Genomic DNA, 26262 nt, shown 5'->3' on the forward strand with positions numbered 1-26262 from the left:
ATTGTAATCCTCTTGACAGAAAGATGCAACACATTGAGTATATATATATTCAAATTTCTCAAAGCCAGACTCTACCCTGTAATCTTAAATCCGTTCAATGTTGGCATGTTGCAGTGACATTTTCAGCCCTTGTTTTTATGCAGGTTAGCTGGTATCAATCAGAACAAACCCTCTTGACAAGCCACATAAGAAGGTACCTCTCTTTAATTCTTTTCTTTCTAATTATCAGAAAAACTATGAAGCATGAGCATAGCTACTTACTTGGTGCCCTGGAAACTTGCTTATTAAATCTTGCCCTCTGTATAATCATCAAGTGAACTTACCTACACAGGCATGGGTGGATGCATTCGTCCGCAAGGGACCATCAATGAGCTGAGTTACAACTGGGTGAATGTTTCTCTCTTATGAAAGCTTAGTTAGTCAACACACTTGCGTTGATCCTATTTTTTTTGTTTTTAAGAAGAACCCCGTAGGGGCTAATTTATTAGAAAAGAACAGTTACAAACAGAGTGAACCAGATCTATCAGCAAACAAAGATACAGACGAAAAGCAAACAAAGAAACAAACAAAAACATAGACAGTTAAAACTTGAAACCCGAGCTGATGAAGCATTTCATGATCCAGTGTGGGAGATCTCTTCCAAACAGGAAAAGATTGAGGGCTAAGAAATTAAACCCAAATGATGCAAGGGAGATAATAGGGGACATCCAAGCACCGGGAATGCAGTGAATATTTGGAGATCTGAGAGCTTCCAGGAGAGATCTGATGCTAGTTAGTTGAGAGCAAAATCTCCAAGTGATAACAGAATCAGAATTGCAGAGAGCGCTGATGGTTGAAGATGTGCTGACGAATATATGTTTGACAGGAAAATGCTTATCCAAAGCCACTTGAAGAGCAACACCAAAGGCGAAAAGATCGTCCCTCGAATTAGAATCCATATCTTGAGCAAAGCAGCCTGCAATTTTAACAGCATAATTAGCGTTGAAGATAAAGAAGCCAACTGATCTTACCTTGGAGCTCATGTTGATGCTGACATGTGTGAATAAGAAGAGTTCATCACTTTCAAAAAAATTATTCAGAATGAGTTTTTGCCCAAGCAAACCATGAATGCAATTGGTATGTTTCTGCACATGAGCAAGAGCTCTGCAAACAACAGCAGGGATATTAATATTGGCATTGCGGAAAATTGCATCATAAAGGGATTTTCAAAGGAACCAGGCTGTGGCAGCAATAATAGAAGTGGTATGTTTAGAGTAATTGCCATCAGTGAGCCAAAGGCCAGAAGCAAAACCGAAAATGAACAAATATGTTTATTCTTAAACTGAGATGGGACCAAAACTGTTTAGCAATACGACAATCACCAAAAAGGTGATCAATAGTTTCACAAGAAGTGCCACATAGGATGCAAGAATTATTAGGGCTCATGTTCATTTGAAAAAGAAAGTTCGATGTAGTAATACGACCATGAAACAAGGTCCAAAGAAAATGTTTTGCATGAGGGGTGATGTTGAGATGCCAAATTAGCCGCCAGCCATTCCAGGATTCAGATTGAGAGGAACAAAGATTCAAATGATTATACACTGAAGCAAAAATTTGTAGATGCTTAGAGGCGGGACACCAAATCCAGTGATTACCAGAGTTGTTATCAATAGAGCAAGAAGGTAAATCCTAATGATTAAGATTGGAGCCTAGAACTTACTGCAACTTGTCAATGCTCCATTTGCCCCCTTGGACAAATTCTAATATAGAAAGATGGTCATGATCCTCGTTCATATTGATAAAAGTAGGTTTAAGAGCGATGGGTATATCAAAAGACCAAGGGTCCCATAAAAAAGAGGTATTGGCAGAGTTAACACAATTGATACGGCAAAAAGGTTTAATACGAGTAGCAGTTTTAAATAAGCATATGAAGAACCAAGAGCAATTAGCAGGGGCATAGATTTTCTAAAAATTAAAATCACGATACTTGAAATGCATAATGCTAACCCAAATATCATTTTCATTATTCAAGAACTTGAAGAATTGTTTGGCCATTAAAGAGTATTTAGCAAGAGATAGATTCCAAATACCAATGTCCCCCTCAGTTTTACCTTCATTAATAACCTTCCAATTCACATTATGGATGCCCTTTCCATTGTCGTTCCTACACCAAAAGAATTTCCTAACAGATTTAGTGATCTCAGAGATAATTTAGTCAGGAATGTGATAGACATAAAGAGTGTAGATAGGGATGGAGAGGATGGAGGAATTAATCAAGATGGTTTTAGCAACTGGTGAAAGATTAAAGTTGCTCCAAGGTTTGCAAATCTGACGGACTCTATTAACCATGGGTTGAAAAGTCAAAGTAGCAAGTCTCTTGGGAGAAATTAATATGCCAAGGTATTTAAAGGGAAAGGAGGCCTGATTGAGATTCTAAATGAAGTAGACATGAGAGGGGATATGTTTATTACACCAGGAAGGAAAAAAGATTTGCGACTTGTTAAAATTGGGACGCTGGCCAGTAAGATTACCATAGAGATCAAGGCATTGATTGATACTGCGAGCAGCTCGCCTGGTAGCTAGAGTGATAAGAATTAAATCATCAGCATACATGAGATGATTGAAATTTTGATTAAGATTAGAATTAAACCCAGGGATTGTACCATTCATATGACTAAGATTGAGCATAGAAGTAAGGATCTGAGTCACCATGATGAATAGATAAGAGGAGATGGGATCCCCTTGACGGACACCTCTGGAAGAGGAGAACCAAGGTGAGGGGTTGCCATTAACCAGAAGAGAAAAAGAGCAGTACTGAAGACGAGAAAATCCACGAGATCCAAATCAAAGGAAAGTTCATATGACTAAGAACGACAAGAATTGCACTCCAATTGACGGTATCATACGCTTTTTTGATATCTAATTTAATTAACATCCTAGGGGGGGGGGTTCTTGAAATCAGTTTCTAACGTATGCACAACTTCTTGCACATCTATAATATTATCGAAAGAGCAACGATCCGAAACGAAACCAGTTTGTTCTCGACCAACCAGAACTCGGGAGAACAAGCTTCAAACGGTTAGCTAGAAGCTTAGAGATGATTTTGAAATTAACATTATAGAGCGAAATCGGTATGAAATCAGTGACAAATTTAGGTTTATCTTTTTTGGGAATGAGGGTGATAAAAGTTTTACCCCAAGAGGTAGGCATGAAGGAGTTATCAAAGAAAAACCGAATAGCTGCGAAAAATTGATCACCAATAATAGGCCAGAAGTTATGATAAAACTCCATACTAAAACCATTCGGGCCAGGAAACTTACCTGCGGGCAGCTATAGAATAGTTCGATAAGCCTCATCTTTAGTAACCTCCCGAACGAGAGAAGCTGCAACAGAGTCCGAAATGCAGGGTAGGTTACTAGGAAGAGCATCAAAAGAACTGGCTTGTGTGTTTCCAGAAGTGTTCCACAAGTTCTTATAGAAAGTAAGGAAGGCATATTCAATACTCGATTGGTCCTTACAATAATTGCCGTGAACATCAACAACCTGTGAAATGAGATTGGTATGAGCACGAATACGAGTAATAGCATGGAAGAAGCTGGTATTCTTGTCCCCATCCTTAATCCATGATAATCGGGTGTGTTGGGCCCATTTGTTGCAGCACTGGCGCTGTAAAACAGAGAGATTAGTATACTATTCCATAAGAAGAGATTGATAGACCAAATTAAAATCAGAGTTTTCAAGATGGCCAATTTCAGCCTCAATATTAATAATATCAGATTCAGCTTTGTTAACACCATTCCGATGCCACTTGTGAAGATTAAAGCAGGAACGAGACAGGAGATGTGTAAAGGCATGCATGGGGTTCCCGAAAGGAACACAACTCCAAGCGTCTCGAACTGCATTGTGACAACCAACAAAGTCAAACCAGTTATTATCGAATCTTAAAACATGCTTAGAATGAGTGTGAAAAGGAGAGGAAGAAAGAAAGAGAGGAGAATGGTCAGAGAATGAGCGGGAGAGATGCTTAAGGTTGTTAATCTGAAAGGAGCTAGCCCAAGCGAGATTAATCAAGCATCTATCAAGTCTAGCCCAACGCCTAGCTAGACCGGACTGATTATTGCACCAGGTGAAGTGAGGTCCAGAATAGTTCAAGTCGATTAAGTTGTTGTCGTTAATAAAATCAAGAAAAAACTGGGCCTTCCGAGCATAATACGCAAAAGAGCCCCCTTTGTGCTCGGGACCTGTGAAGAATAGAGTTAAAGTCACCAATAATAAGTCAGGGGATTTGAAGAAAGGAAAGTTTAGAGAGCTTGTTCCAAAGAAAGCACTGGTTATGGAGGCGGGTAGAGTTATAGATAACTGAAATAAGAAAAGTCTTATAAGCATCAAAAGAAATAATAATATGAAGGGCCCGATTGGACACAACGAGAGGAGAAACAGTGCCAATGGATTTATGCCAAAGAACGATGATACCACCAGAGTAGCCATTAGATAGGATGGCAGCCCAATCCAGCTGTTAGGAATTTTCCTACAAAAATGGTCAACTTTATCAGAATCGGCTCTCGTCTCCACGAGACAGACGATAGCAGGTTTGTAGGTGCGAATGAGACGGAGGACATGAGTAAAGGTATCTCCGGCAGAGATGCCCCTGCAATTCCAACAGATGATTTTAGTTGTAATCATAAAAACAAAGAAAGAAAAGGACGAAACAGAACACTCCCTGGAAGGGTAAGGCAGCAGGATGCAGTCAAGAGCGTAGCTCTTCGGATTCCATTCTCCCCTTCTTGGGAGATAAATCAGATAGATTTGAACCTTTTCTAACTAGAGCCTCCTTGTGAGCTTTGGTTTGGTACTGGATGAGGATCATGGAATCATCAGGACCATCATCGGGAGGCTCCATATCTCATATTTCATCATCACTCTCCTCATCAAAGTAATCCTCATCTTGACTATTATCTTCTTCCATACCGTAATCATCAAGAGCAGTAGAAACCTTGTCCACCTGATCCACATGAGAACTAGGGTTTTTGAGAGACTGGGAAGGAGAAGACGGTTGAACAGAGGAACGGAGGATGGGAGTAGGAGAGTTAGAATGGTGCGGTCCAATCCTTGCTCACATCTGGGGTTGCATGAGGGGGAGGGTTTTGAGTGGACGGGATGGGTGGCAAAGCACTGAGTGAAGTCACGTCAGTGCCTTAGGACCTGAGTGTGTTAATCAGAACATTGGGAGATGAGAGGGCAACATGTGGACTAGAAGACGTATGGGCGAGATGGGTATGCCTCTGTACAATAGGACCTGAGTGGCATGGGAAGAAGCGAGCCGCCCACCAGAAGCGGAATACTTCCCGCCATGTATGCTATGAGAAACAGCGCCTCGGGCCAAGGAGCTATCGAGACTCGGGTCGGCTGTACAGTTGTTGATCACGTGGCTAGCATGTGTGCCGCCTCCTCGATCATGAGCGCCACAACGCCGGTGAGAAACTAGAAGCCAAGGACCAAAATTAGTTTCCTCAGCAAGGTGAGTCGTCTGATCAAGATTTTTCGATGAGGGATGAGGAGGAATAGGGTTGGAGGCATCCATACTCTGATCCGGGACTTCTGATACCAGGCTTGAGCCGGTCTCATCCATCCACTCCGGGAGGGTTAGAACGGTTCTAGCAGCACCAGTCATCGTAGATCACGAGCAGGAGCTACTTCCATGTCCGATCATCCCACACGTTTAACAGAAAGTTGGCAAGCATTCATACAGGACTACCACGAACACTCGATGAAGATCATCACCTATCTAAAAGCCACGGCTAAAGGGCTTGGACAAGTTGATCTCGACACAGATACGGGTATATTTTGATCGACTGAGAGTATTAGTAAATTCATCGATCTTGAGAAGGGTTCGAACCTGACCCAGTGATAGTTTCCAGTATCTCATCTTCCCTAGAACTCAATGGGTAGGTTACGTGAAGCTGCAACTAGATAGTAGCAGTGTTGAGCTTGGCAAAGGTGGGTTCGAAAGAAGGGTTTCCATGGGAAGAACACCGAATCAATAGGAACCCATTAGGAAGGATCGGAAATGGTAACCTCACCAAAACGAACTCCATTTAGCGAGCAAATCGGACTTGACTTGATCCAAAGTGGGGTGGTTTTCCAAAAAGCTTTTCATAGAGAGCATGTTGGAACTTCATTCTAGCTCTATTCATAGCGTCATTATCAAGTCTGATAAAATCGGTAGTTGTCTCTTTTTGCTTAGAGAGAATGCGATCTTTATGCAGAGGGGAATTGTCTGAGGATTGGCGGAGGGATGAAGTGATTTGAGCCCAGGACTTAGGCTTCACATGTGAAAGAGGGGCGGCTGCCGATCCCCGCTTGCCATGGCAAGAGGGGAACGACTAGGTGTGTTACAAAGCCATCAGAGAGGAAAGGAGCTATCAGAGAGGAAAAGTTTTCATTGATCCTATTGCTCATACTTTGTGTGGTGCTTAACCAACTGATGACTTAAGACAGCCTAAACAGCAGGGCAACACTTGTGGCTTGTGGCTATGGACGATGTATATACTTCTCGTTGGTCCCATCTAACTAAATCTCCTTTTCCTCAGACCTAAAATCAAACCATAAAGTGACAACCACCATCAGCTCACTCAACTGCTCAAGAGAAACAATTTCAGGTTTATAAATTATTTTGAAGATTCATCTTGATGACTTATGGCTTGTGAATAGTTAAATATACGTTTGTGCTTATGGTGGAGACCCATGTGGGAGTGTCCTCGGGACTGGAGATGTGATTGATGAAATGGATGGATGGACGGGGAAAGGTATTGCCAAAAGTTTAGGCTCTATTGTATATGATTTGAATCAGCTCTAAATAGGGTTTCAGGTCAATGATCATAAGGTGAAATTAAATGGAGTGCAACACCATATGATGCAATTCATGCAAGTGATGCCCCCTTGAGAAAGCTTTTCAAATTTCTAAATAGGAGGTAACTATGGTTCATTTGTGCTTATTATTCCAAGGGAAATCATACTAAAAAAGAGCTGCAACTATAACCTTTGGTGCTGGAATTCTCAAAATTGTTTGAAGAACCAAATGGATTATCTCCTAGCAGATTCAAACCACAGAATTGAATTGGAGGGGACTAAATCAATTAGGGTTCTTTTTACAACAAAAAAAAAAGAAAAAAAACATGGTGTGGTTCAGTCTGGAGCCATCCTATCAGCAATATCATTTATGGATATATCACACAATCATCTCCAGAATTGCTCATAGTTTACCAAAGGGTTAAATACATCTACCAGATCTTATAAAGTGGGTTTGAGTAAACCAAAGGTTCAACTAAGTAGTTAGGTCATATTCTTAGGTTACTTATGTATCTAGGCTGCGTTGGGACCTTTGGGAATGTTGGAGATTTAAGTTGAGACCTTTTGGGAATCTCGGAGATTTAAGTTACAGACCTCACAAAAAGAGAGATGAAATTTCCTTGCCCTTACATGATAATATATTGTTATACATTTAAAATGGTTGGGGTTAGACAATTAGATTGGCTTCAAAATGGGGTAGGCACTTACTTTTAAGAAGAGGTATCTAATGAGAGATGAACAAGAAGAATATGGATAATGCTTTTAACTTTGGCATTTCTTTCCAATGTGCAACAAATAGAGAGAGAGTTCTACTGAAAGGCTTAGATAAGGTTCTAAGCTTTAATCAACTAGATATGCCTCATGAGGATCGGAGAGTCACTAGAGAAAGAAAAAATGAAGACGATGAAGAATGATCAAGTATATCACAATTGTTTGTGATAATGCCTCCCTTGTTGTTCTCTGGTCAATACAAAGAAGGAGAAGAAGACTATTCAAAAGAGATTAGCCAACCAATAAGCATCCAGCACTCATCCAATATTATATATGAACAATAAAGAGACAAGGGGAAATAAAGTGGCAATGCTATTACCCAGCAACCTTAACTTAACTTTCTATTGGCCATAACATAATCTAGTTAAACTCACTCATTGGCTAGATGCAAACACCAAAAGATTGACTAATATTTAATAGTCAACATAGTCAAAATATACTTAGCTTAATTTGAACGCCGTTGACTGGTACTTTTCAGCTCCCATTCTCGCCATGCTTTACTTAGCACTAGAACCTGGCCCATGTCGCCACGCCAGCATCGGGGACGATGGAGAGGTCATTGGGGATGCCGTTCGACTTACTCGGTATGCTGGGTCATCCTGGGTGAAGTAATGGTTAGGGCAGAAGCTTGCTTGAAGAGTTAGAAATAAGAGAGCATGAACTTAAGAGAAAGAGAGAGAGAGAGAGAGAGAGAGAGAATTATTCACAAAGAGATTTCTTTATTCCATAAGAGGGATGAGATTCAAAGGAGTGGTGGTAGGGATTAGAGATATGGATGTGGGTAAGGATTTAGAATCGAATGCCCCCTCCTTACAAACTAAGGTGCCTTATATAGGCTCCGAGACTTAACCCTTAAGTCATACTATGTATGACAAGACACTTACCAAACTATCATGTAGTAAACATGACACTTACCAAACTTACCTATTCATAACATGACACTTACCAAACCCACTTATTACAAGCATGTCATTCAACAGTAAAACTACTATTGCTATAGTTGCAAACCTATTTTACACACTAAAAAAAAAAACACCGACTCCTTTACATATTAAAAATAAACAATACTGCTTCAGTTTCCAAAAGCTGTTGAAGTTTGGGATAGTAAGGAATCTAGAACAGTAGCGATTTTCTAGCCTTCCATCATGTTGGCTAGATTTTGTTCAGCAATATCATCTAAGCCTTCTAGAGATCTTCTAGATTTGGTAGCAATAAAATATTTGCTGGGATACTTAATCTTGAATAATCTCCAAAGCGATACTCTCTTGCCTATGAGCAGACCTGTTTCATGTGTAGTTCAGTAGCTGGCATTTGTGAAATAAGATTTGGAAAAGGACAGTACATGGGGAACCTGTACTGGTCAACATATACCTTTATGATTTTTGTTTCCAGCACCATTTGACATCTTTGATTATTAGAAATTGTAGGGCAAGTTCTCTTCCAATCAATGGAGATTGCACAGGCTCATCAAAGCTTTATTTGTCTTTTAATATCTCCTGGAATGATCATATCTTCAAGTCTGATAGGAGATATCCTTTCTTGTTCAGGCTTATGATGGCTAAGGAGAGTGATCTTGATATGATGCCTTGCTTTATCGGGATAACCTTCATCATAACAAGGAGGGATTGAATTTAATTCTAGATTTACATACCCATCAATTTGTGGTCCAAGAGCTTTAAAGAACTTATGGAGTAGATGTATCAATTGCCAGTAATCATTTAAGGAATTTGCTTGCTCTGGACTTGTCAACATTATTCTGGATAGGTAACCATGTTTAAAGAGGTTGATGGCTTTTATCTGGACGCCATTGATTTCTTGATCAAGCCATTGGGACATATCTAAGGAACATTTCACAGTAGTGAACCCTTCTTCACATCGACATCCAGTATATTTATGTGCTAGCTCTCTGAGAACATTTTCAGCTATTGCAAATCCTGCTGGAAGAATTTCTTCTTTTGCAAGTTGCCTTAGTACTTTTTGTTCAGAGATAAACTGGTCATATTGTGCTGCCATCACTTTTTTGAAAATGAGTTGTTTTACTTCTTCAATTGGTTCTGAGAATAGTTCAAATTTCTCTATTCTTTGTTTTCTTTCTTCAATCATAATTTTCTTCATTTCTTCAGCTTCTTTTGTAATTTGTTGAAGTTGAGCCTTGATCATAATGACTTCTTCATTCTTTTTGGATGTTTCAACTTCCAATGTTTTGATTTTCTTTTCTTGTTCTACAATGTAGTCAAGTGTTTGAGGTTTCAAAGAGAATTTTATACTGGGTGTTTCTGCTAATGGTAAATGAGGTGGATTTTTTTTTTTTTTTCATTTGTCTGGTGAAAGTATTTTGCTAAGGAGTGGAATAGAGAGATGAGGGTTTTTGGGTCATGTTTATTGGCCCAAAGATTGTCAAGAATAACTTGTTGTGACGGGTTTAGGTTGGCTTGTGTTCTGAATTTTAAAGTGGAGTTTGGTGGGAATATTGGGAGATTTAACTGAGGTTCAAGGGAGGATGATTGATTATAGAAATTTTTTCCTACCATTTCTGCAAAAAAAAAACTTGTTAGTCTAAATAAATTTACATGCTTTGCATATCGTTGAGGTTTAAAGATAACCAGGTTTTCACCATAACAAGAGACGCGTATGGACCTACTGGTTTTGTAGCCACAGCTCTTATTATTCAGATGAACAAACCTTTGTCTGTTTATTTTCTTTTTAGGGAATTCAGTTACATAGTTCCCACAATTAAAGAAAACGCATATGAACCTGCTGGTTTTGCAGTCACAGTTTTCTCTAATGCGAATGGACGAACTATGGGGTAATTTTTACATGTTTAAGTTACATGTTTCCCAAAGAGATAAGAACAATGGAGATTCAGTTTGTTGTGAGACTTCTATTCCTAGATTCAAAGAGGAAGATGAACAGAGATTAAATTCTTGTTGTAAGAATGGGAAGTTTATTGTTTCTTGTTGTTTTAGATAGTTACTAGTTTCCCATTGTTTTATATTATCTTGTATTTCATTTATTTCTTTTTCCATTTTTGTAATTTTTTGTGACATTGTTAATTTTTTCTCTTTTATTTCATTATTTTGTCCATTAAGTCTTCTTTTTCTTTTTGTGATTAAATCTATAGTATTTTGTAATGAATCTACAATTTTACTTCTAGAATGGGTTATGTCATATTTCAATATTATTTTGTCTTTAAATTCTTTAAATTCTTTAATCATTGTTTTTAATTCTATAGTATTTTCCTTATCTAATTTTCTTTTCTTAGTCATCATATATTTCTAATGACTTATCTAAAATATTCCCTTCTTCTTGTATTATATTTTGTTCTTGAATAATTATAGCTTTTCCTTTAATTTGTTCTTTCTTATTTTGTAATTTTTCTTTTAAATTATCAACTGCTTCTTCAAGAGGTTTGATTCTTTTTAATAATTGTTCAATTATTTCTTTATCTTGTCTGAATTTATTGCTTTGCTTTTCTATTTTTTGTTCTTCAAAAGTAAAATTACATAAGTCAAATACACATTTTCTGCATAATGATAATTCACATTTTAAGCATGTTACTCTATGTCTTGTTACATGAAATTTATAGCATTTATCACATCTTGTTTTATAATTTATTTTAAATGGTTCAAATTTATGTTCACATTTTTTAAAAAATTTTTCAACTTGGTTATATTGTTCTAATAAATATTTAGGATTTATATCTAGATTATAAGTTTGTTTTACTCATTTTTTTAATCATAACAAATATTTATGAAATCATATTCATTTCTCAATCTTGATCTTTAATTCCATAATCTTTGTTGATTAATTGAATATTCATCTTGGTGAAAATCTTTGTATTTTATTTTTGTTGGTTTCCAAATAGATTTACCATTTTCATATTTTTCTTTTGATTTAATTCTTACTTCTATTAATGATTCTGCTTGATCATGAATCTGGTCTCTTAAAGTTATATATCTTTTAACTCCTTTTAACCACACGCATTGTCATGCTTTTATTTCTTCTTTTAAACTTCTGTTAATTTTTATTGTATATTTGATTGAGTTACTTATTAAAGTATTTATTAAGGCTATATCTATTGAATCTATTAAATCTTTCATGTATAACAACTTTTAATAGATTTAAATTGTTCTTATAGGGATTTTTTCCATTTATTTAATCTGATTGTTCTTTGTTGATGTTCTAATAGATATAATTCTTTTCTTATTATATATTTTATATTCCATATCTAATTTTCTTTATTATCATATTTTACTGTTTTGGTTTCTATTAGTATTTCTGAACTTATTTGATAAAATTGTTTCATTGTTACATAATCTTTAACACATATTAACCAAATTGCTCTTCTTTGTTTTATTTGATCTGTTATGGTTATATTTATCTTTACTAAATATTTTATTAATGGTTTAATTGTTTTTCAATTAGTTTTGGATCTGTTGTATATATTAAATCTATTTTATTCTTGAAGTTTTTCTATTTTTATGCCTTTATTTTTATAATTTATCATTCTTATGCTTGTACTACCATTAATATTTTCATAGAATTCTGCATTACTTGGTCTATTTGATGTTGTTGGGATATCTATAGGTTGAATATTCCATTCACTTTCTTCTAATACTTCTGATGAATAAAATTTCCTTCTATTCCTTTTGTCCTTGATTTTCTAAAAATAATTTTGCTTTTTTAGGTGTTAAGATATATTTAATTCTACAGCTGTTTGTCAAATGTCCAGTGGATGTTTTTGTTATTATTAAATTTGTTACATTTGAGATCATGGTGTAACCTTTTGAATTTATCACTACTTTTATATATTTATAAAATGTTTCTAGAGGAACTAAAAAGTCTGGAGTCATATAAATTATTTCTGGATGATCACAATTCATATTTAATTCCATGGATTCTATAGTTGGTTTTGTCATATTTTTAATTTGTCTTATATCTACTAAACCTACTAAAATTCTTGTTCCTAATCCTTTTCTGTGTAATCTTATTACTCCTAACATTAGTAGGCCTAGATGGATCAATGTATAGCCTGATGATACGAGTTTGTTATATGATTCTTCTGTTATTAAATCTAATATAATTTGTTTATCATCACTTGTACAACATATTTATATTTCATCATAATGTTCATATATTTTTGTTTTTGTTTCAAATATTCCAAATTTATACAATTCTTCTATATTTTTTACTATAGTTTTATTTTCTGAATTATCTTGGTTTTCTCTAGACATATTGAATATCTATATTATCAGATTCTTGTGATAATTTAATTTTCCAATTTTTTAAATGTTCTTTTTCTTCTTCTGATACATTTGTAATTCTTAATTTTTTTGTTAGATATTCTTCTCCTTTACTAAGCCATATATATTTTTGATATTTTATTTTATCTTTTAAGTTATATTAATTTAGTTCTTCTAAAGGATAATATCTTATTTTTATTAATTCAATTTTATAGTATTCCGTTGTTTCAAGTAGATGTTTCATTTCTTGGAAATTTTAACCTATATTCTGGTGGTTTTAATAATTCTTCTTTAGTCCAGATTTTAAATGGCGTTATTGGTTTTCTAATGTTTTGATTTGTTCCTAATTGAATATTTTTTACTTGATTACATAAGTCATCTATTTCATTTTTTCGATTTTCTTTTTATTTTATACTATTTTTTACATAATCTAGATTAGATAAGATAGTTTTTAATTTTAATAGTTGTGTTTCTAAATCATTTAATTTCTTGATAATTAGATCCATCTTTGCATCCATCTTTTATTTTTATAATTCTGTTAATATTATTTCTTCTATTATTTCTTTGATGATTTGTATTGCTATCTTTAATATTGTTAATATTCTAGTTATTATTTTTATCTCTTTTTTATGAATATTTTCCATTTAAAGATTTTAATATTATTGTATAATTTTTTCTATTGTTTCTTTCATTTTGTAATTTTTAATTTGATGATTTATGATTTCTTTTCATTTTGATATTTTTTGTTAATATTGTTAATTTGATATTTTGTTGTTGTTATATTTTCTATTTTTGTCTTTGTTGCAGTAAAATAAAATTTGATTTATTTTATCTTTATATCTTGTGCAATGATATTTATATAAAACTGAAATAAGATTTGCAGAAAATATAATCTACTTCTACTTTGCAGTAAATAAAAGTTACTACTACTTTGTTGTATATAAGAGTTTTTAAAGAAATTCTTATGCAACAACAAGATCCACAACATGTAATATGATAGAAGTTAAACTTGGCAAATAACTCTATTTGATCCATAATTATTGAAAGAAAAAACTTATTTTTGGTTTTTTGTTGGTTTGTTGATTTTTATGGGTTTTTGAAAAATAATCTTCTTTTCACCATGGACATTCTCTGTCGGCTTGTTCAACCTTACTGTCTTAGAGTGTACTAACCTTTCCTTGTCTGCGGTACTAGGCCACCCTCGTAGAGTCTCCAGTTTCCAAAGCCTGAGTGTTCCACTTTGCATAATTACTTAGAAGAGTAATTTTTTGCAATTCAAATGATTATCTTTTAATATGTGAGAGTTCATTCTTTCCAACTTTCAAAGTTCAGACTTACCTCCACACTCTTTTTCCACTAACGGACCTCCTGTCCTTCAGAAGGGTACTTTTTGGTGTTCTTTAGTTTGTCTTACTTCTCATATTAGTTAGATTAATTCTTTTCACATAAAAGATTCATTTTTAAGCTCAAAATATTTTTTCAAAAGATCTGTACATAACTCATTTTTCTTTTTAGATTTTTAGATATAGGTTAATGGATCAAATAAAAGTCATACTACCAAGATAAAACTTACTATCTATATGTTGGGGACCCCGTTAAGGGTTTTACCCCTGCATGGTAAATATTACCTTGAGGTTGTTGTTGAGGAAAGTTACTGTATCTCTGATACCACTAGAACCTGGCCCACGTCATCACGCCAGCATCGGGGACGATGTGGAGGTCGTTGGGGATGCCGTTCAACTTACTCGGGATGTCGGGGTCATCCTGGGTGAAGTAACAGTTAGGGCGGAAGCTTGCTTGAAGAGTTAGAGATAAGAGAGCATGAACTTGAGAGAGAGAGAGAGAGAGAGAGAGAGAGAGAGAGAGAGAGAGAGAATTATTCACAAAGAGATTTCTTTATTGCATAAGAGGGATGAGATACAAAGGAGTGGTGGTAGAGATTAGAGATATGGATATGGGTAAGGATTTAGAATCGAATGCCCACTCCTTACAAACTAAGGGGCCTTATATAGGCTCCAAGACTTAACCCTTAAGTCATACTATTTATGACAAGACACTTACCAAACTATCATGTAGTAAACATGACACTTACCAAACTTACTTATTCCTAACAAGACACTTACCAAACCCACTTATTATAAGCATGTAATTCAACAGTACGTTGACTCCATCACCGCTGCTTCTCCTTACCTTATGTCAGCCTTGCATCTTCAATCACATCTCCAACAATGCCTTCATAAAATATTTAGTTGGGAACTCAGCACATGTGAAACTTTTTATCATCCTTAAAATTAAAGTCATGAAAGGGGAAGGATAAACTTCTATGATTTGCTGCAGAAAGCAACCAAGCTCTACAACATGAATAAGATGTTATAGATAATAAAGAAAGATCAACCAGAAGTCATATTATAGAAAGTATCTGCAGAAAGGAACCAATCCTAAAAAATAATACAACATAATGTGTAAAAAGAGCGGTGCAATGATGCATTTGGTTGTTGTAACTGATCCAATCTCTTAGAAATTGAGGGAAAAAAGAAAATCAACCAAGACTTTGGACAACAAATCACTGCAACAACTGAATTTACATGCAGTCAAGCATGAAACAAGTTCATCATTTCTAGCATTAGTATCAACAAATTTTAATCATAAGAAAATAAAGAAGAAGAGAATAAATCTAAGAAAATCAACATATCATTACCATATTAGCAAAAATTTAATTCACAAATTGGTTATAATCCTTACCATATTCTTCAAATCAATGGATAGCTTGATAGAAATCAGTAACCTCGAAAGATTAGGAAAAATAACCTTGATAATTTTTCTTTAATCACCTATATAATAAGAAAAAAAAATGCTGGTACTCCATTAGTAGACTTCTTGTAACATAAAGCCACCATTACAAATTAAGTCATATAATGAAATTTTCATGGAAAAAAATGCATAACCATCAACACCATCATTCTAAGATCAGAGAAAGATTAAGAATACAAAAAAGAGAAATTAAGAAGATGGAAACCATATTGTACTTAGACAAGCTAAACCAATTTAATGACTGGTGGAGTCATTGCAAAGATCAATGGTATATTTAAAAAGACAAAAGAAATTAGATTTAGGCAAGGACGATAGTCCAAAATAGCTAGCCACTAGGAAGACTCTACAATAGACTGACAAAAAAGAATGATACCAGCAACCATCACATAAAAATAAAGCCAACCATAAACAATTCACAATTGCTGATTGCAGGGAAATTTACTCATACCAACAATCCTATACTCTGTGTTTGAAGAAGCAGCTTTTATCCTTAAATTCTTCAGTATCTGTTTTGCCTATCAATCCTAGAAAATGATCATTAGGTAAAATGCTGAGATCAAAACAAATAGCAGCATTTAACCCAATTTCAACTTACTTTTGACCAATCAATTTGAGAAATTCTGTAACTAGGCCAGGTCTTACTATCGTTGTGCTTGAGACATCTGCAAACAAAAGTTAAAGTAATTGATACATGAAATACAATACACAGTCAAACCACCGTAGTGTGCCATGTGCCACCCTCCCCGCCACCACCACCCTACAAACCACCATCACCCTCTTCACCCTCGAAAATCCAAACTCCTCCTCCAACTCTTCCAACAATGCCGTGTGTACTCCCCAACTTTTTTAATATGTTAAAGCATTAAAAGATTAGGTTAAATTTCGATGTTAACAATGAATATTACTTGATTTATAATTTTTAATAAATTATTAAACTACTTGTACATGTAACACATTCAATTTAACATAACTTATTATAATAATTAATATTATTAGTAAAATAACAATTAAAAATTATTTTTACAAATGTTTATTTTCATATATTTTAATAAAATATATTTTAAATATAATTGCATATATTTTAAACATAACTGCCAGCAAATGTCCAACTTATTCTGATAGTTATAAAATTTTATTAGTATAAACCAATTATAGTTACACAATTTGACGGTCACTATAGATAATAATCAATGTATAGCAATATTTATGCCAACGGGAAAATAGATGTCATTAAATGCTTGATTTCTTCTAACAGTTATAAAATTTCGCTAGTATAAATAGTCTATACCTACAAAATTTGACCGTCACTATAGATAAGCATTGATATTAGCTATACTTACGGAAGAATATGCATTTGTAAATATTTGATTTATTTTGAAAGTCATAAAGTTGTGTTATTATAAAATTCGTCAGTAAATGTTTTCTCTATTCTGGCAGTTTTAAATTATTATTATTGGTAAAAATAGTCTATAGCTACAGAATTTGATCATCACTATAGATATCTATAGTTATGAAATTTGATCGTCACTATAAGTAATAGGCATAATACCATAATAGCTATACTGACAGAACAAAATCAATCAGTAAATATCTAGTATTATTGGTAAAAATAGTCTATAGCTACGGAATTTGACCGTCGCTATAGATAAAAGTCAGAAAATAATAATACTATACTAACGGAGTGAAATTCATCAGTAGATATCTTATCTATTCTAATAGTTTTAAAGTATTGTTTGTAAAAAACAGTTTATAGCTACAAAATTTAACCTTCACTAAAGATAAGTGTCGGTATATGAAAATTTTTTCGTAGTGGAGAGAGAGAGAGAGAGAGAGAGAGAGAGAGAGAGAGAGAGATTACGAGATGAGAAGCGATGATAGAGGGGAAGAGGAAAGCAACAAGCATCCCATGAACAATGAGTCCGCTGTAGAAATCCACGCCGGAGAGGGTCAAATAGGGATTGAAGTAGACGTGGTTTTATACCCACACACCTCCGCAAACTAGGTGACGTCTGCTTCTAAGAACAATCTTGTCTCTTTCAGCACATCTCCGGTGGCTTAGCAAAAGGTGACAGCATGAATAAAAAAACCCTGATTCATTCGCAAAGATAAAAATCTAGCGCTTCTATTGGCAAACTTTGTAGACCAATGACACACCAATTTGCGTACGTGTACGACAAGTGTAGGGTGTCAAAGTAATAAAATACCCGGTGAGTTGGGTAGTCGAATCCACAGGGAATGGAAGTATTAGTAGTAACCACTTCTCAGTTATCTAGTCAGAATCAAGAATTTTGATAAAATGAACTTAATTGCAAAAATACAAATAAGCAAGCAAAGGGAAAGTAGAAAACAAGGGAGATCTCAATCAATAAAAAAATGAGGTACCCGGACAATGCTCTCCCTAGGATCTAACATGAAGCGCAAGACTTATTAAATGTTTCTAAACTGAGTTAGATGAGTTGAGGTAATCCAAGAACAATCAGTCCCCGCCTCTACGCCACCGATACTAGTCCCCTAAGAGGTCCTGATGGAGAAATCACTCAATCTCAACACCTTACACCACATATGACCGCAATAAACTCTAGGGATACCTAGGAGTGCAACTAATTCCTAAAGATAGATCTAACACTACTTCTAAGTGAAAGATCCCTAACCCTGTACAAGGTCCTAGTGGAGAAATCTCTCAATCTCACGCATCACACCAAATATAGTTGCATAAAGTCTAGGGAATACGGAGATAGGAAGCACTCATCCGAAGGGAAAGGGGACACTCCACTATCTCATGACTAGCCCTTTCAACCCTCTTTAATCTTAGAATTCTAACCCTAATGGAGACCTCTCTCTCACCAAGGCAACAAATCATGCAATACCAATCAATCACAAGAATCAATATGACATGCAAGCAATGAGAAAACAAGATTAAAACTCAAATAAACTCGAATTTATTTGAAAACATAAAATAAATACAAAGATATGATCCTATGGTTCACATGCCCAAATACCTACTAGGGTTTAGCCCTCCAGGAGGAAGGTTACAAAGCAAAGGATAATGCAATGAAAAGCAATGAAACCATGGAATAAAATCCCCTTGAATTCATGATGATGGCCTTGATGGGTCGCTCAATGTCTTGAAGGATCCCTCTCCGAAACTAGGTTGCTGAAGGGTCCCTCGATGCTATGACGGAGAAAAGATCTATCAAAGTTGGTGAATAACCCCTCCACCCCCCACAAAAACCCCAAATTCAGCCAAAAGACCTCCTCTTAAAACCCTAGCCACTTCGCCCTTCAAATGCTAGGTAAAAGTCCCCAAAGAATAGGGCAAAAGGGCTATTTATAAGCATAAACCGCGTCTGTCACGTGGCTCCATGCGATCGTGTGAGATTTCATGTGCCCGCATGAGCTGCAGAAATTCCCACGCGACCACATGAAATTTTCACGCGGTCACATGAACAATATTTTTGTTATAGTACTGCTATAGTAATTGTTTCAATATAAACATAAAGAGACCACACGACCATGTGAAATCTTCATAAACACAGCTCACACACTCTTCTCTTGAGACCACATGGTCGGACACACGTCCACATAGTAGGTTATAAGACTTTTCATTGTCGAATCATCATTTGGAAGCTCTTGCATTCTTCACACAAGTAGGGACATTAGGGTGTGACTGCCTTTGTGCACTTCCAACTCACAAATTGTTTTGAAATCTCTTGGAAGTTGGCACACACCTCCATGTACATGAGCTCCTCTTGAGTCTTGCCCCTTATGTTGCACAAAAACTCCCAAAATCTATCTTCATAACCTATCTTTGCTTCTATCTTTTCCTTTAAGGTATTCACAATCTAATTGCACAAAAGAACACCAAATACACTATATGAGACATAAACCATGATAAAAATGATGCTTAATTCATGTAAAACATATAGAGAAATATGTCTACTCAAGCACTTATCAAATGACCCAATCCGAATTGAAGGTGATGAGAATACAGGATTAGGCAGTAAGCATTTGGAAGAAGAAGAAGAAGAAGAAGAAGAAGAAGAAGAAAAGAAATTATTGATGAGTGTGGCGGTTAATTGGTGACGGTTGTCGGTTAATAAGCGACCACCGTGGTGTAGTTGACGAGTGAACAACGTCGGTTGACGGGTGATGGTCGTTAGGTGACCGATGGTGGTTGAAGAAAGAATTAGGGCTTGAAAGGAGTGAAAGCTTTAAAATCAAAGTCCATTTCATTTTTTTTCAATTTATGCTGACTAGGAGAAAGAAGACAAGTTGCCACTTTGGCCATGTGATGATTTCGTGAAGTACTTTCATGATGTATAGCACTAATTAGCAATTAAATACAAGGAACACCTTAAAGATGGAAAACAACTATAATGCAATTATGGACTTTCAACAAACCTGTAACAACATCATTTAAATAACTATTGTCTTTGAGCATTTTCTCCTTCCTACTAAGGAAATAAGACTCAAACCATGTTGAAAGTCATGGAATTAAATAACATCACAATTTAAACAACATAACAAGCAAACAAAACTATTAGCACCATTCAAACTTAAACATGTAGTGTTTCAAGGTGGAAAACAAATTCAGATGGAAGAAGTATGAATATTATCACCATCACAACTATTCCCAATCATTGATTTCCAGTTGTCACCATGCTTCAGCGAATTCCATTTATCATAAATTATGTACCCAAATAATGGGGAGAAAACCCAATAACTTTAAAAACAACAAACATTACTAATAACCAACAATCTAGGTAAAGAATAAATAAAATATTGAGTATATCATCAATGGTAATAAAATAATAAAGAAACAAGTAATTAAGAAAATACTTTTTTCCCTTTAATAATTAAGCATGGTTAGGAGATAATTAAAATAACTCAATAAACCATGCACACAATTTATCAAATTTTATAATTTCAAAATACGGAAATTTAAAGGTGGATTACTTACAATATTCATAACAAAATAGTTTTGTAGGCTAAGTTCACAATTTTCAACATATCCAAAATTCACATACCAAGAGTCACTGAAATATTAATGCAAAATTCCCAAGACATATCAAAATTTGTAATCCACATATTTTTAGAACATCCATTAAGTAGAAATATTTTCATGATCCCAATCTTAGGAGATTTTAAATATATTATTACAATATGAATAAATGAATAATCAAACAAGTGGATAAGTGGAAAATAAATAATAAATGACAAATAAATGGGTATACAAAATAAATGGACAAGTAGGCAAAAATATTTAATTAATAATAAGTAAACTAGTTCATCAATAACTAAATTAAACTGTTGGTAATTAAAAAATTTACTAATTAAACAACTAGAAATCTCAAGAAATAGGTGAAATAAATAAATAATAGCTGGAATTTTGAAATTAATATTCGGCAAAATACAAGTGTGGATTACTTACCTGCTACCAATCAAAACTTTTAATCCCATCAGAACACCAATTTCAACCCCCCATCAAAAAGGCTTATAGACATGTAATGATATTAAAATCCTACCAAGTCTAGACCTAAAGCTATCAATATCACATGGTTTACGATGTCTATCTGCAAAATGGTTACTATAATATATATACCCCAAAGGAAAAAGGTAGATTTTCAAACTTAACTAATTATCTATCAAACTAAATTCAACAAGCCAACAAAAATTAATTTGAGCTTCATAGGATGTCATCAAGAAAGGGGATGGTAGGCCCGGCCATACAATGGTCATTCTCACAAAGGATAAAGAAACATTACTAGCAATGATAATAATAACCAAAAGAAGAAGACAAAGAGGAGCAAGAAGAAGAACAGGAGTTAAGAGAAATTGAGATCAAATCAAAGATCTTAGTAACAAATGGCTGCTGGCTAAAGTATATGTATATATATATATATATGTTCAAAAGCTATAGATCAATTATATAAATATAAATATATATATATATATACATAGCTATATACATTAGGTACATCAAGTTCAAAGGAAGGGAGAAGAAAAGATAAAAGATATAGTTGAGATCATCTCCAAGAGATACATACGCTAGACCTTAACATGCATACCATGCACCAATCCTTAGCAGATAGCATGGCAGTCAGGTAAGCTTCAAATAAAATGACACACCCACACCCACTGCGTGTGTGTAACGCAAGTGCACGGGTCGTCAAAGTAATAAATGACCCGGGTGAGTGGGTAGTCGAATACACAGGGAATATATGCTAAAAAACAAGAAGTATTGCTATTTAGTTAGAGTGAAAACCAATTTGTGATGTTGATTCAAAATATCAATGCAAATAAAAATAAAACAGAAAAGAGAAAGAAAGAGGAATAAAGAGAGGTAATCGATGGTAAAATGGGGTATTCGAACAATGCTTATCCTAGGACTATTGTTTCAAGTGCAAGACCAATATTATGCCTCCTAATTGAAGTTTAATGAGTCGTGGAAATCCAAAGACACACAGTCCCAAACCTAAGGTCAACAGTGACTAATCCTCTACACTATGTCCCGGTGGAAAGAGATATTCTCAACTCCTCACACTGTGTGGGATTGCTTGAGATTATAGAAACTCCAAGTGATAAACCCTATTCCCTAATTTAGATCTAACCCTTTGGTTTAGGTGAAAGATCCCTAACCACAATTAAGCCCCAGCATAAAGGATAACTTAACACTTCACTCTGTCACTCACGAAACTAAGCCTTAGTTGAGAAGGTATTTTAGCACTTCACTCTATTATGATCACAAATAAATCTTGGAACATGGAGGTAGGATAAATCACGCCGGAGGGGAAAGGGGACATTCCGCTACCTCTCGACTCACCCTCTAAACCCTCTTCAATCTTGCTAAGTCTAACCCAAGTGAAGTTGTCACCGCTTCAAAAGGTTACCTAGATAGATTCTCAACCCTAGTGTCACTCTAAGGGAAAATCAAATCAATAAACACACAAGATTGAAACTCAATTAAAACATCAATTAAAGAAGCATAATAGAAGTCAATTAAACAAAATCATCCTAAGGTTTACAAGTTCAAGCACCCACTAGGGGTTTAGCTCTCCATGGAGCAATACAAAGTCAAAGATGAAATCAAAAGTAAGTGCAAACAAAGTCAAGCCTAGGGTACACCCTGCCAAATCCAAGCTGTCAGAAGCTCCTACAATAACTCTCGTCCGAAGGAATTCAATGTCGAAGGTCGTACAAACGCTCCAAAATCCCAGCAAAAACCTCTCCAAACCCTAGCCGCGCTCTCCGCAAAATATGGGTAAAAAATAAGAAGAAGATCCCCAAATCAAACTCTCAAAGCGGTATATATAGGGCTGAAATCCCAACAATAACCTCTCCAAACCCTAGCTGCACTCTACAATGATTTGCTATAGTAAACTACTACATTCCTTTTACTACGGTGCTCCAACTTCATTTTCTTCATTGAGGTTGCCAAGTTGGGCACAAAACCATGCGGTAGATCACGTCGCATTTTGCTTTCTAGCATATTGATGAAGCTCTTAACAATGTTACACAAGTTGGAACATATGAGTGTGACTGCCTTTGTGCCCCTCCAATTTGTGTATTTACTTGAACATTTTGGAGGTTGGCACACACTCACATGTCTACGAGTCCAACTTGTGCCTTCATCCTTGTTTGGTCCAAGAGTTCCCTCAACAATTGTGTTCATAATCTATTTTTTCTTCCTTTCTTCCAAACTTATCTCCACAACCCTAAATGCACAAAAGAACACAAATACACATGAATGAGACATAAAATCTGATAAAAGTAATGCTCAATATAAGAAAGTATAGTTCGTAATACTTATACACAAGCACTTATCATAAAACTACTACTAAAGCATCAAGGACAACCTTCCTCCAACTATTTACACCAACCACAATATTTAAATTTTAGATAAAAAGGCTATAAAATTACTTGGAAGAGTTACAAGATGAGGCTAAGAAGTCTTTACTATTGCGACAACTACAAGTTCCTTGTTGGAGGTTCGAAGGTTTTTGGGTTCAGGAATTATAGCTCTCTCTCTCTTTCTCTCTGAGAAGATGGGTAGAAGAAGGGGTTGCTATTGACTCCCTATAAGGCTAGCTCAATAACAAATGGCAACAAAAACTAAAAACAAGGCTTCATCACCGGTTTGTATGGACTTGAGAAAAGCAAGAGGGTTCGTTTGGAATCCAAAGCTCCAAGTATTCTATGAATAGTGAGGACATGGTCCATAAAATAAAAACTCTTGGAGAAAGAAGAACTAGTGATCGACAAAAAGTATATGCACACAAGCGACCGTGTCAATCGAAGTAATGCATGCAATAGCAAGGTTGAATCCATAGAGACTAGATAATAGAAGTATCTTCGTTAGCTAATTAAAACAAGGATCAAGTTAACTCTCAGAATTAAAAAAAAAACAATAAAAACAAGCAAGAGGCCAAATCAAAGAAAACAAGAAACTAAACACAATGAATAAAGTAGTGCCCAAATCGATTTCACTTGGGAGATTAAAGATTAAGATGATTGCAGTTTAAAAGAGATTGAAACCTTAGGTAACCAAAATGAAGTAAAACAAATCATGCCAAGCACTCTCTCAAAACTCTCTAGTGTCTAATCCTATGCTAAAGGTTGAAGTGAATCTCTCCTACTCCTACCCTCGCACGATTGCAATGAGCTCTAGGGTTTCCATGTCGGGAGCGGAGGTAAACCACCAAAATTCCAATCGAAAGGTACATGATGCCCTTACTATCTCTAGAGAGCATTACATGATTAATATGTTAATTATGTATTCAGTATGGATTACTTATATTTTAATTATTGTTGTCAAATGATTGATTAAATTTCTAAATATTGTTGTTAGACATTAGCATTATATTATTTTGAAATAATTGGAATTATTTTCATTAGAAAACGGGATCACAGAATTTCAGTGTTTCTGCATTAACAATAATTTTGGATGTACTGGTATATTTTTGTATAGAAATTCGTAGTCCCTAATTAACAATGCAATAACCCTGTCACTGGGGGTTAAACACTGACCGTGTCGACACGTACTTCTGACATAGAAACTATAGTTTCGCACCATTCCGTCGGTGAAGAATAACGGCTTTTGATATTCTGGATCGGGTCACCGAGGGTAAACCTATGAGTTCTGAAATCCGACTCGGGTCACCGAGTTTAAATAAATGAGTTATGATATTTTGTTTTGCCATTAGTTATTTGGGGGACTTATACGCTCGTTATTTTGGTAAATTAAATCTGTTTTGAACCATTTCTGATTTATGGGTTCATTTTGATATTTATTTCATTATATTACATTTTGTATGTTTTAAAGATTATTGAACATTTTGTGATCCCGATATTTTTAGTGGTTACTTACTGGGCTCTCAAGCTCATAATCTTGTTGTTGAGTTTTTTTTTTCAGTTCAGGAGTGAATAGTACAACAGACATCTAGTGAACTAGCGAGAGATTGTGATCTTGATCCTTTATAAGTTTGAGTTGTTGTTCTGTCTGTGTGAGTATGTGTTTTATTTATAGAGCACCATCTTGTACTTGATAGTTGGAATTTTGAACCTTGTGAATTTCTGTTTTTGACTTTTGATTTTACAGCTTTGTTATATTGTTTGTCCTGCTTTGGACCAGGTTTCGAGGCCTTGCATGCCTACTTGGTTTCGGCCTTGTAGGTGTGTGGCCGTTTGTCAGTGCACTGGGCCTGGCGAGCCGGGTTCGGGGCGTGACACTACATCTTCTGATTGCCTTTGTGGGTTGTAATCTGCTTATATGCTTGAAGCTTGAGTAAAACTTAGTCCCCCATATTGAAACCCCTCTCAGATCTTTTTCTATCAGCCATTTGCTTTATTTTGTGTTGGGCTTCAATCGAACATTTTTTTAAGGAGTTGATTAATCGATTCTTCTTTCAAGTAATAACTAGTCCACTGCCATGTTCCTAGAATCTCACAAAAGACAGAAAAACTGCAGTAGGGCTCATAGCTATACAAAGCTTCAAACGAAATCATCTTGATGGACCTATGAAAAATGGTATCGTACCAAAATTTTGCTAATGCAATGATTTCATCGATTGTTGGGGGCTCAAGCAATTCTCAAGGCATCTACTCACCATTTAAGTCTATCCAACTATCTAATGGTGTAAGGCAGAAGATAATTGCAAACCCACCCACTAAAACTTGAATAATTCTCACCAAAACTCACTGATAAAGATGGGATCGTGGTCTAAAGTAATGATATTCGGCAACGCATGGAGTTTGTAGACAAAGTCTAAAAAAACCTGACCGATCAAATGGACCAAGTATGGATGTGAAAGAGTGATGAAGTGTTCGTATTTGGTGAAGCGAACCACTACTACCATGATAGCATTCTTGAAGTGAAACCTCGGATGACCTTACACAAATCCATAGTAATATCCATGAAAGCCCTTTCCTGAGTAGGCAATGGTTGTAATAAGCCAGCTGTAGAGATATATTCTGGCTTGTAGAGTTGGCAAGTGTTGCACTCCCAAATTTAGTCCCTCACATCCTTCTGCAGCCCTTTCCAATAAACATCTCCAGCAGGGGTTTGTGTGGTTGCGAGAACTTCAGAATGACCTTCAATGGCTAAACCATG

The 26262-nt window shown here is 35.3% G+C and overlaps 1 protein-coding gene across 2 annotated transcripts; it reads right to left on the bottom strand.

Annotated features, from left to right (window-relative positions):
* Positions 1–461: 461 nt before the first annotated feature.
* LOC120279941 lies at positions 462–1265 on the bottom strand. 2 transcript variants are annotated; one of them, XR_005542217.1, is made up of 2 exons: positions 1035–1265; positions 462–955 (listed from the first exon to the last, which is right to left on the bottom strand). XR_005542217.1 is itself a non-coding variant. In XM_039286625.1 (2 exons), exons 1-2 carry the CDS (start codon positions 1262–1264, stop codon positions 773–775), a joined length of 345 nt encoding a protein of 114 aa, XP_039142559.1. In that variant the 5' UTR covers position 1265; the 3' UTR covers positions 462–772. The 2 variants fall into 2 exon arrangements, 1 of the variants encoding a protein (XP_039142559.1); XM_039286625.1 differs by having other exon boundaries at positions 1103–1265.
* Between the last annotated feature and the right edge of the window lie 24997 nt (positions 1266–26262).

Source organism: Dioscorea cayenensis, chromosome 2 (genome assembly GCF_009730915.1).
Source record: "Dioscorea cayenensis subsp. rotundata cultivar TDr96_F1 chromosome 2, TDr96_F1_v2_PseudoChromosome.rev07_lg8_w22 25.fasta, whole genome shotgun sequence".
Taxonomy (NCBI): domain Eukaryota; kingdom Viridiplantae; phylum Streptophyta; class Magnoliopsida; order Dioscoreales; family Dioscoreaceae; genus Dioscorea; species Dioscorea cayenensis.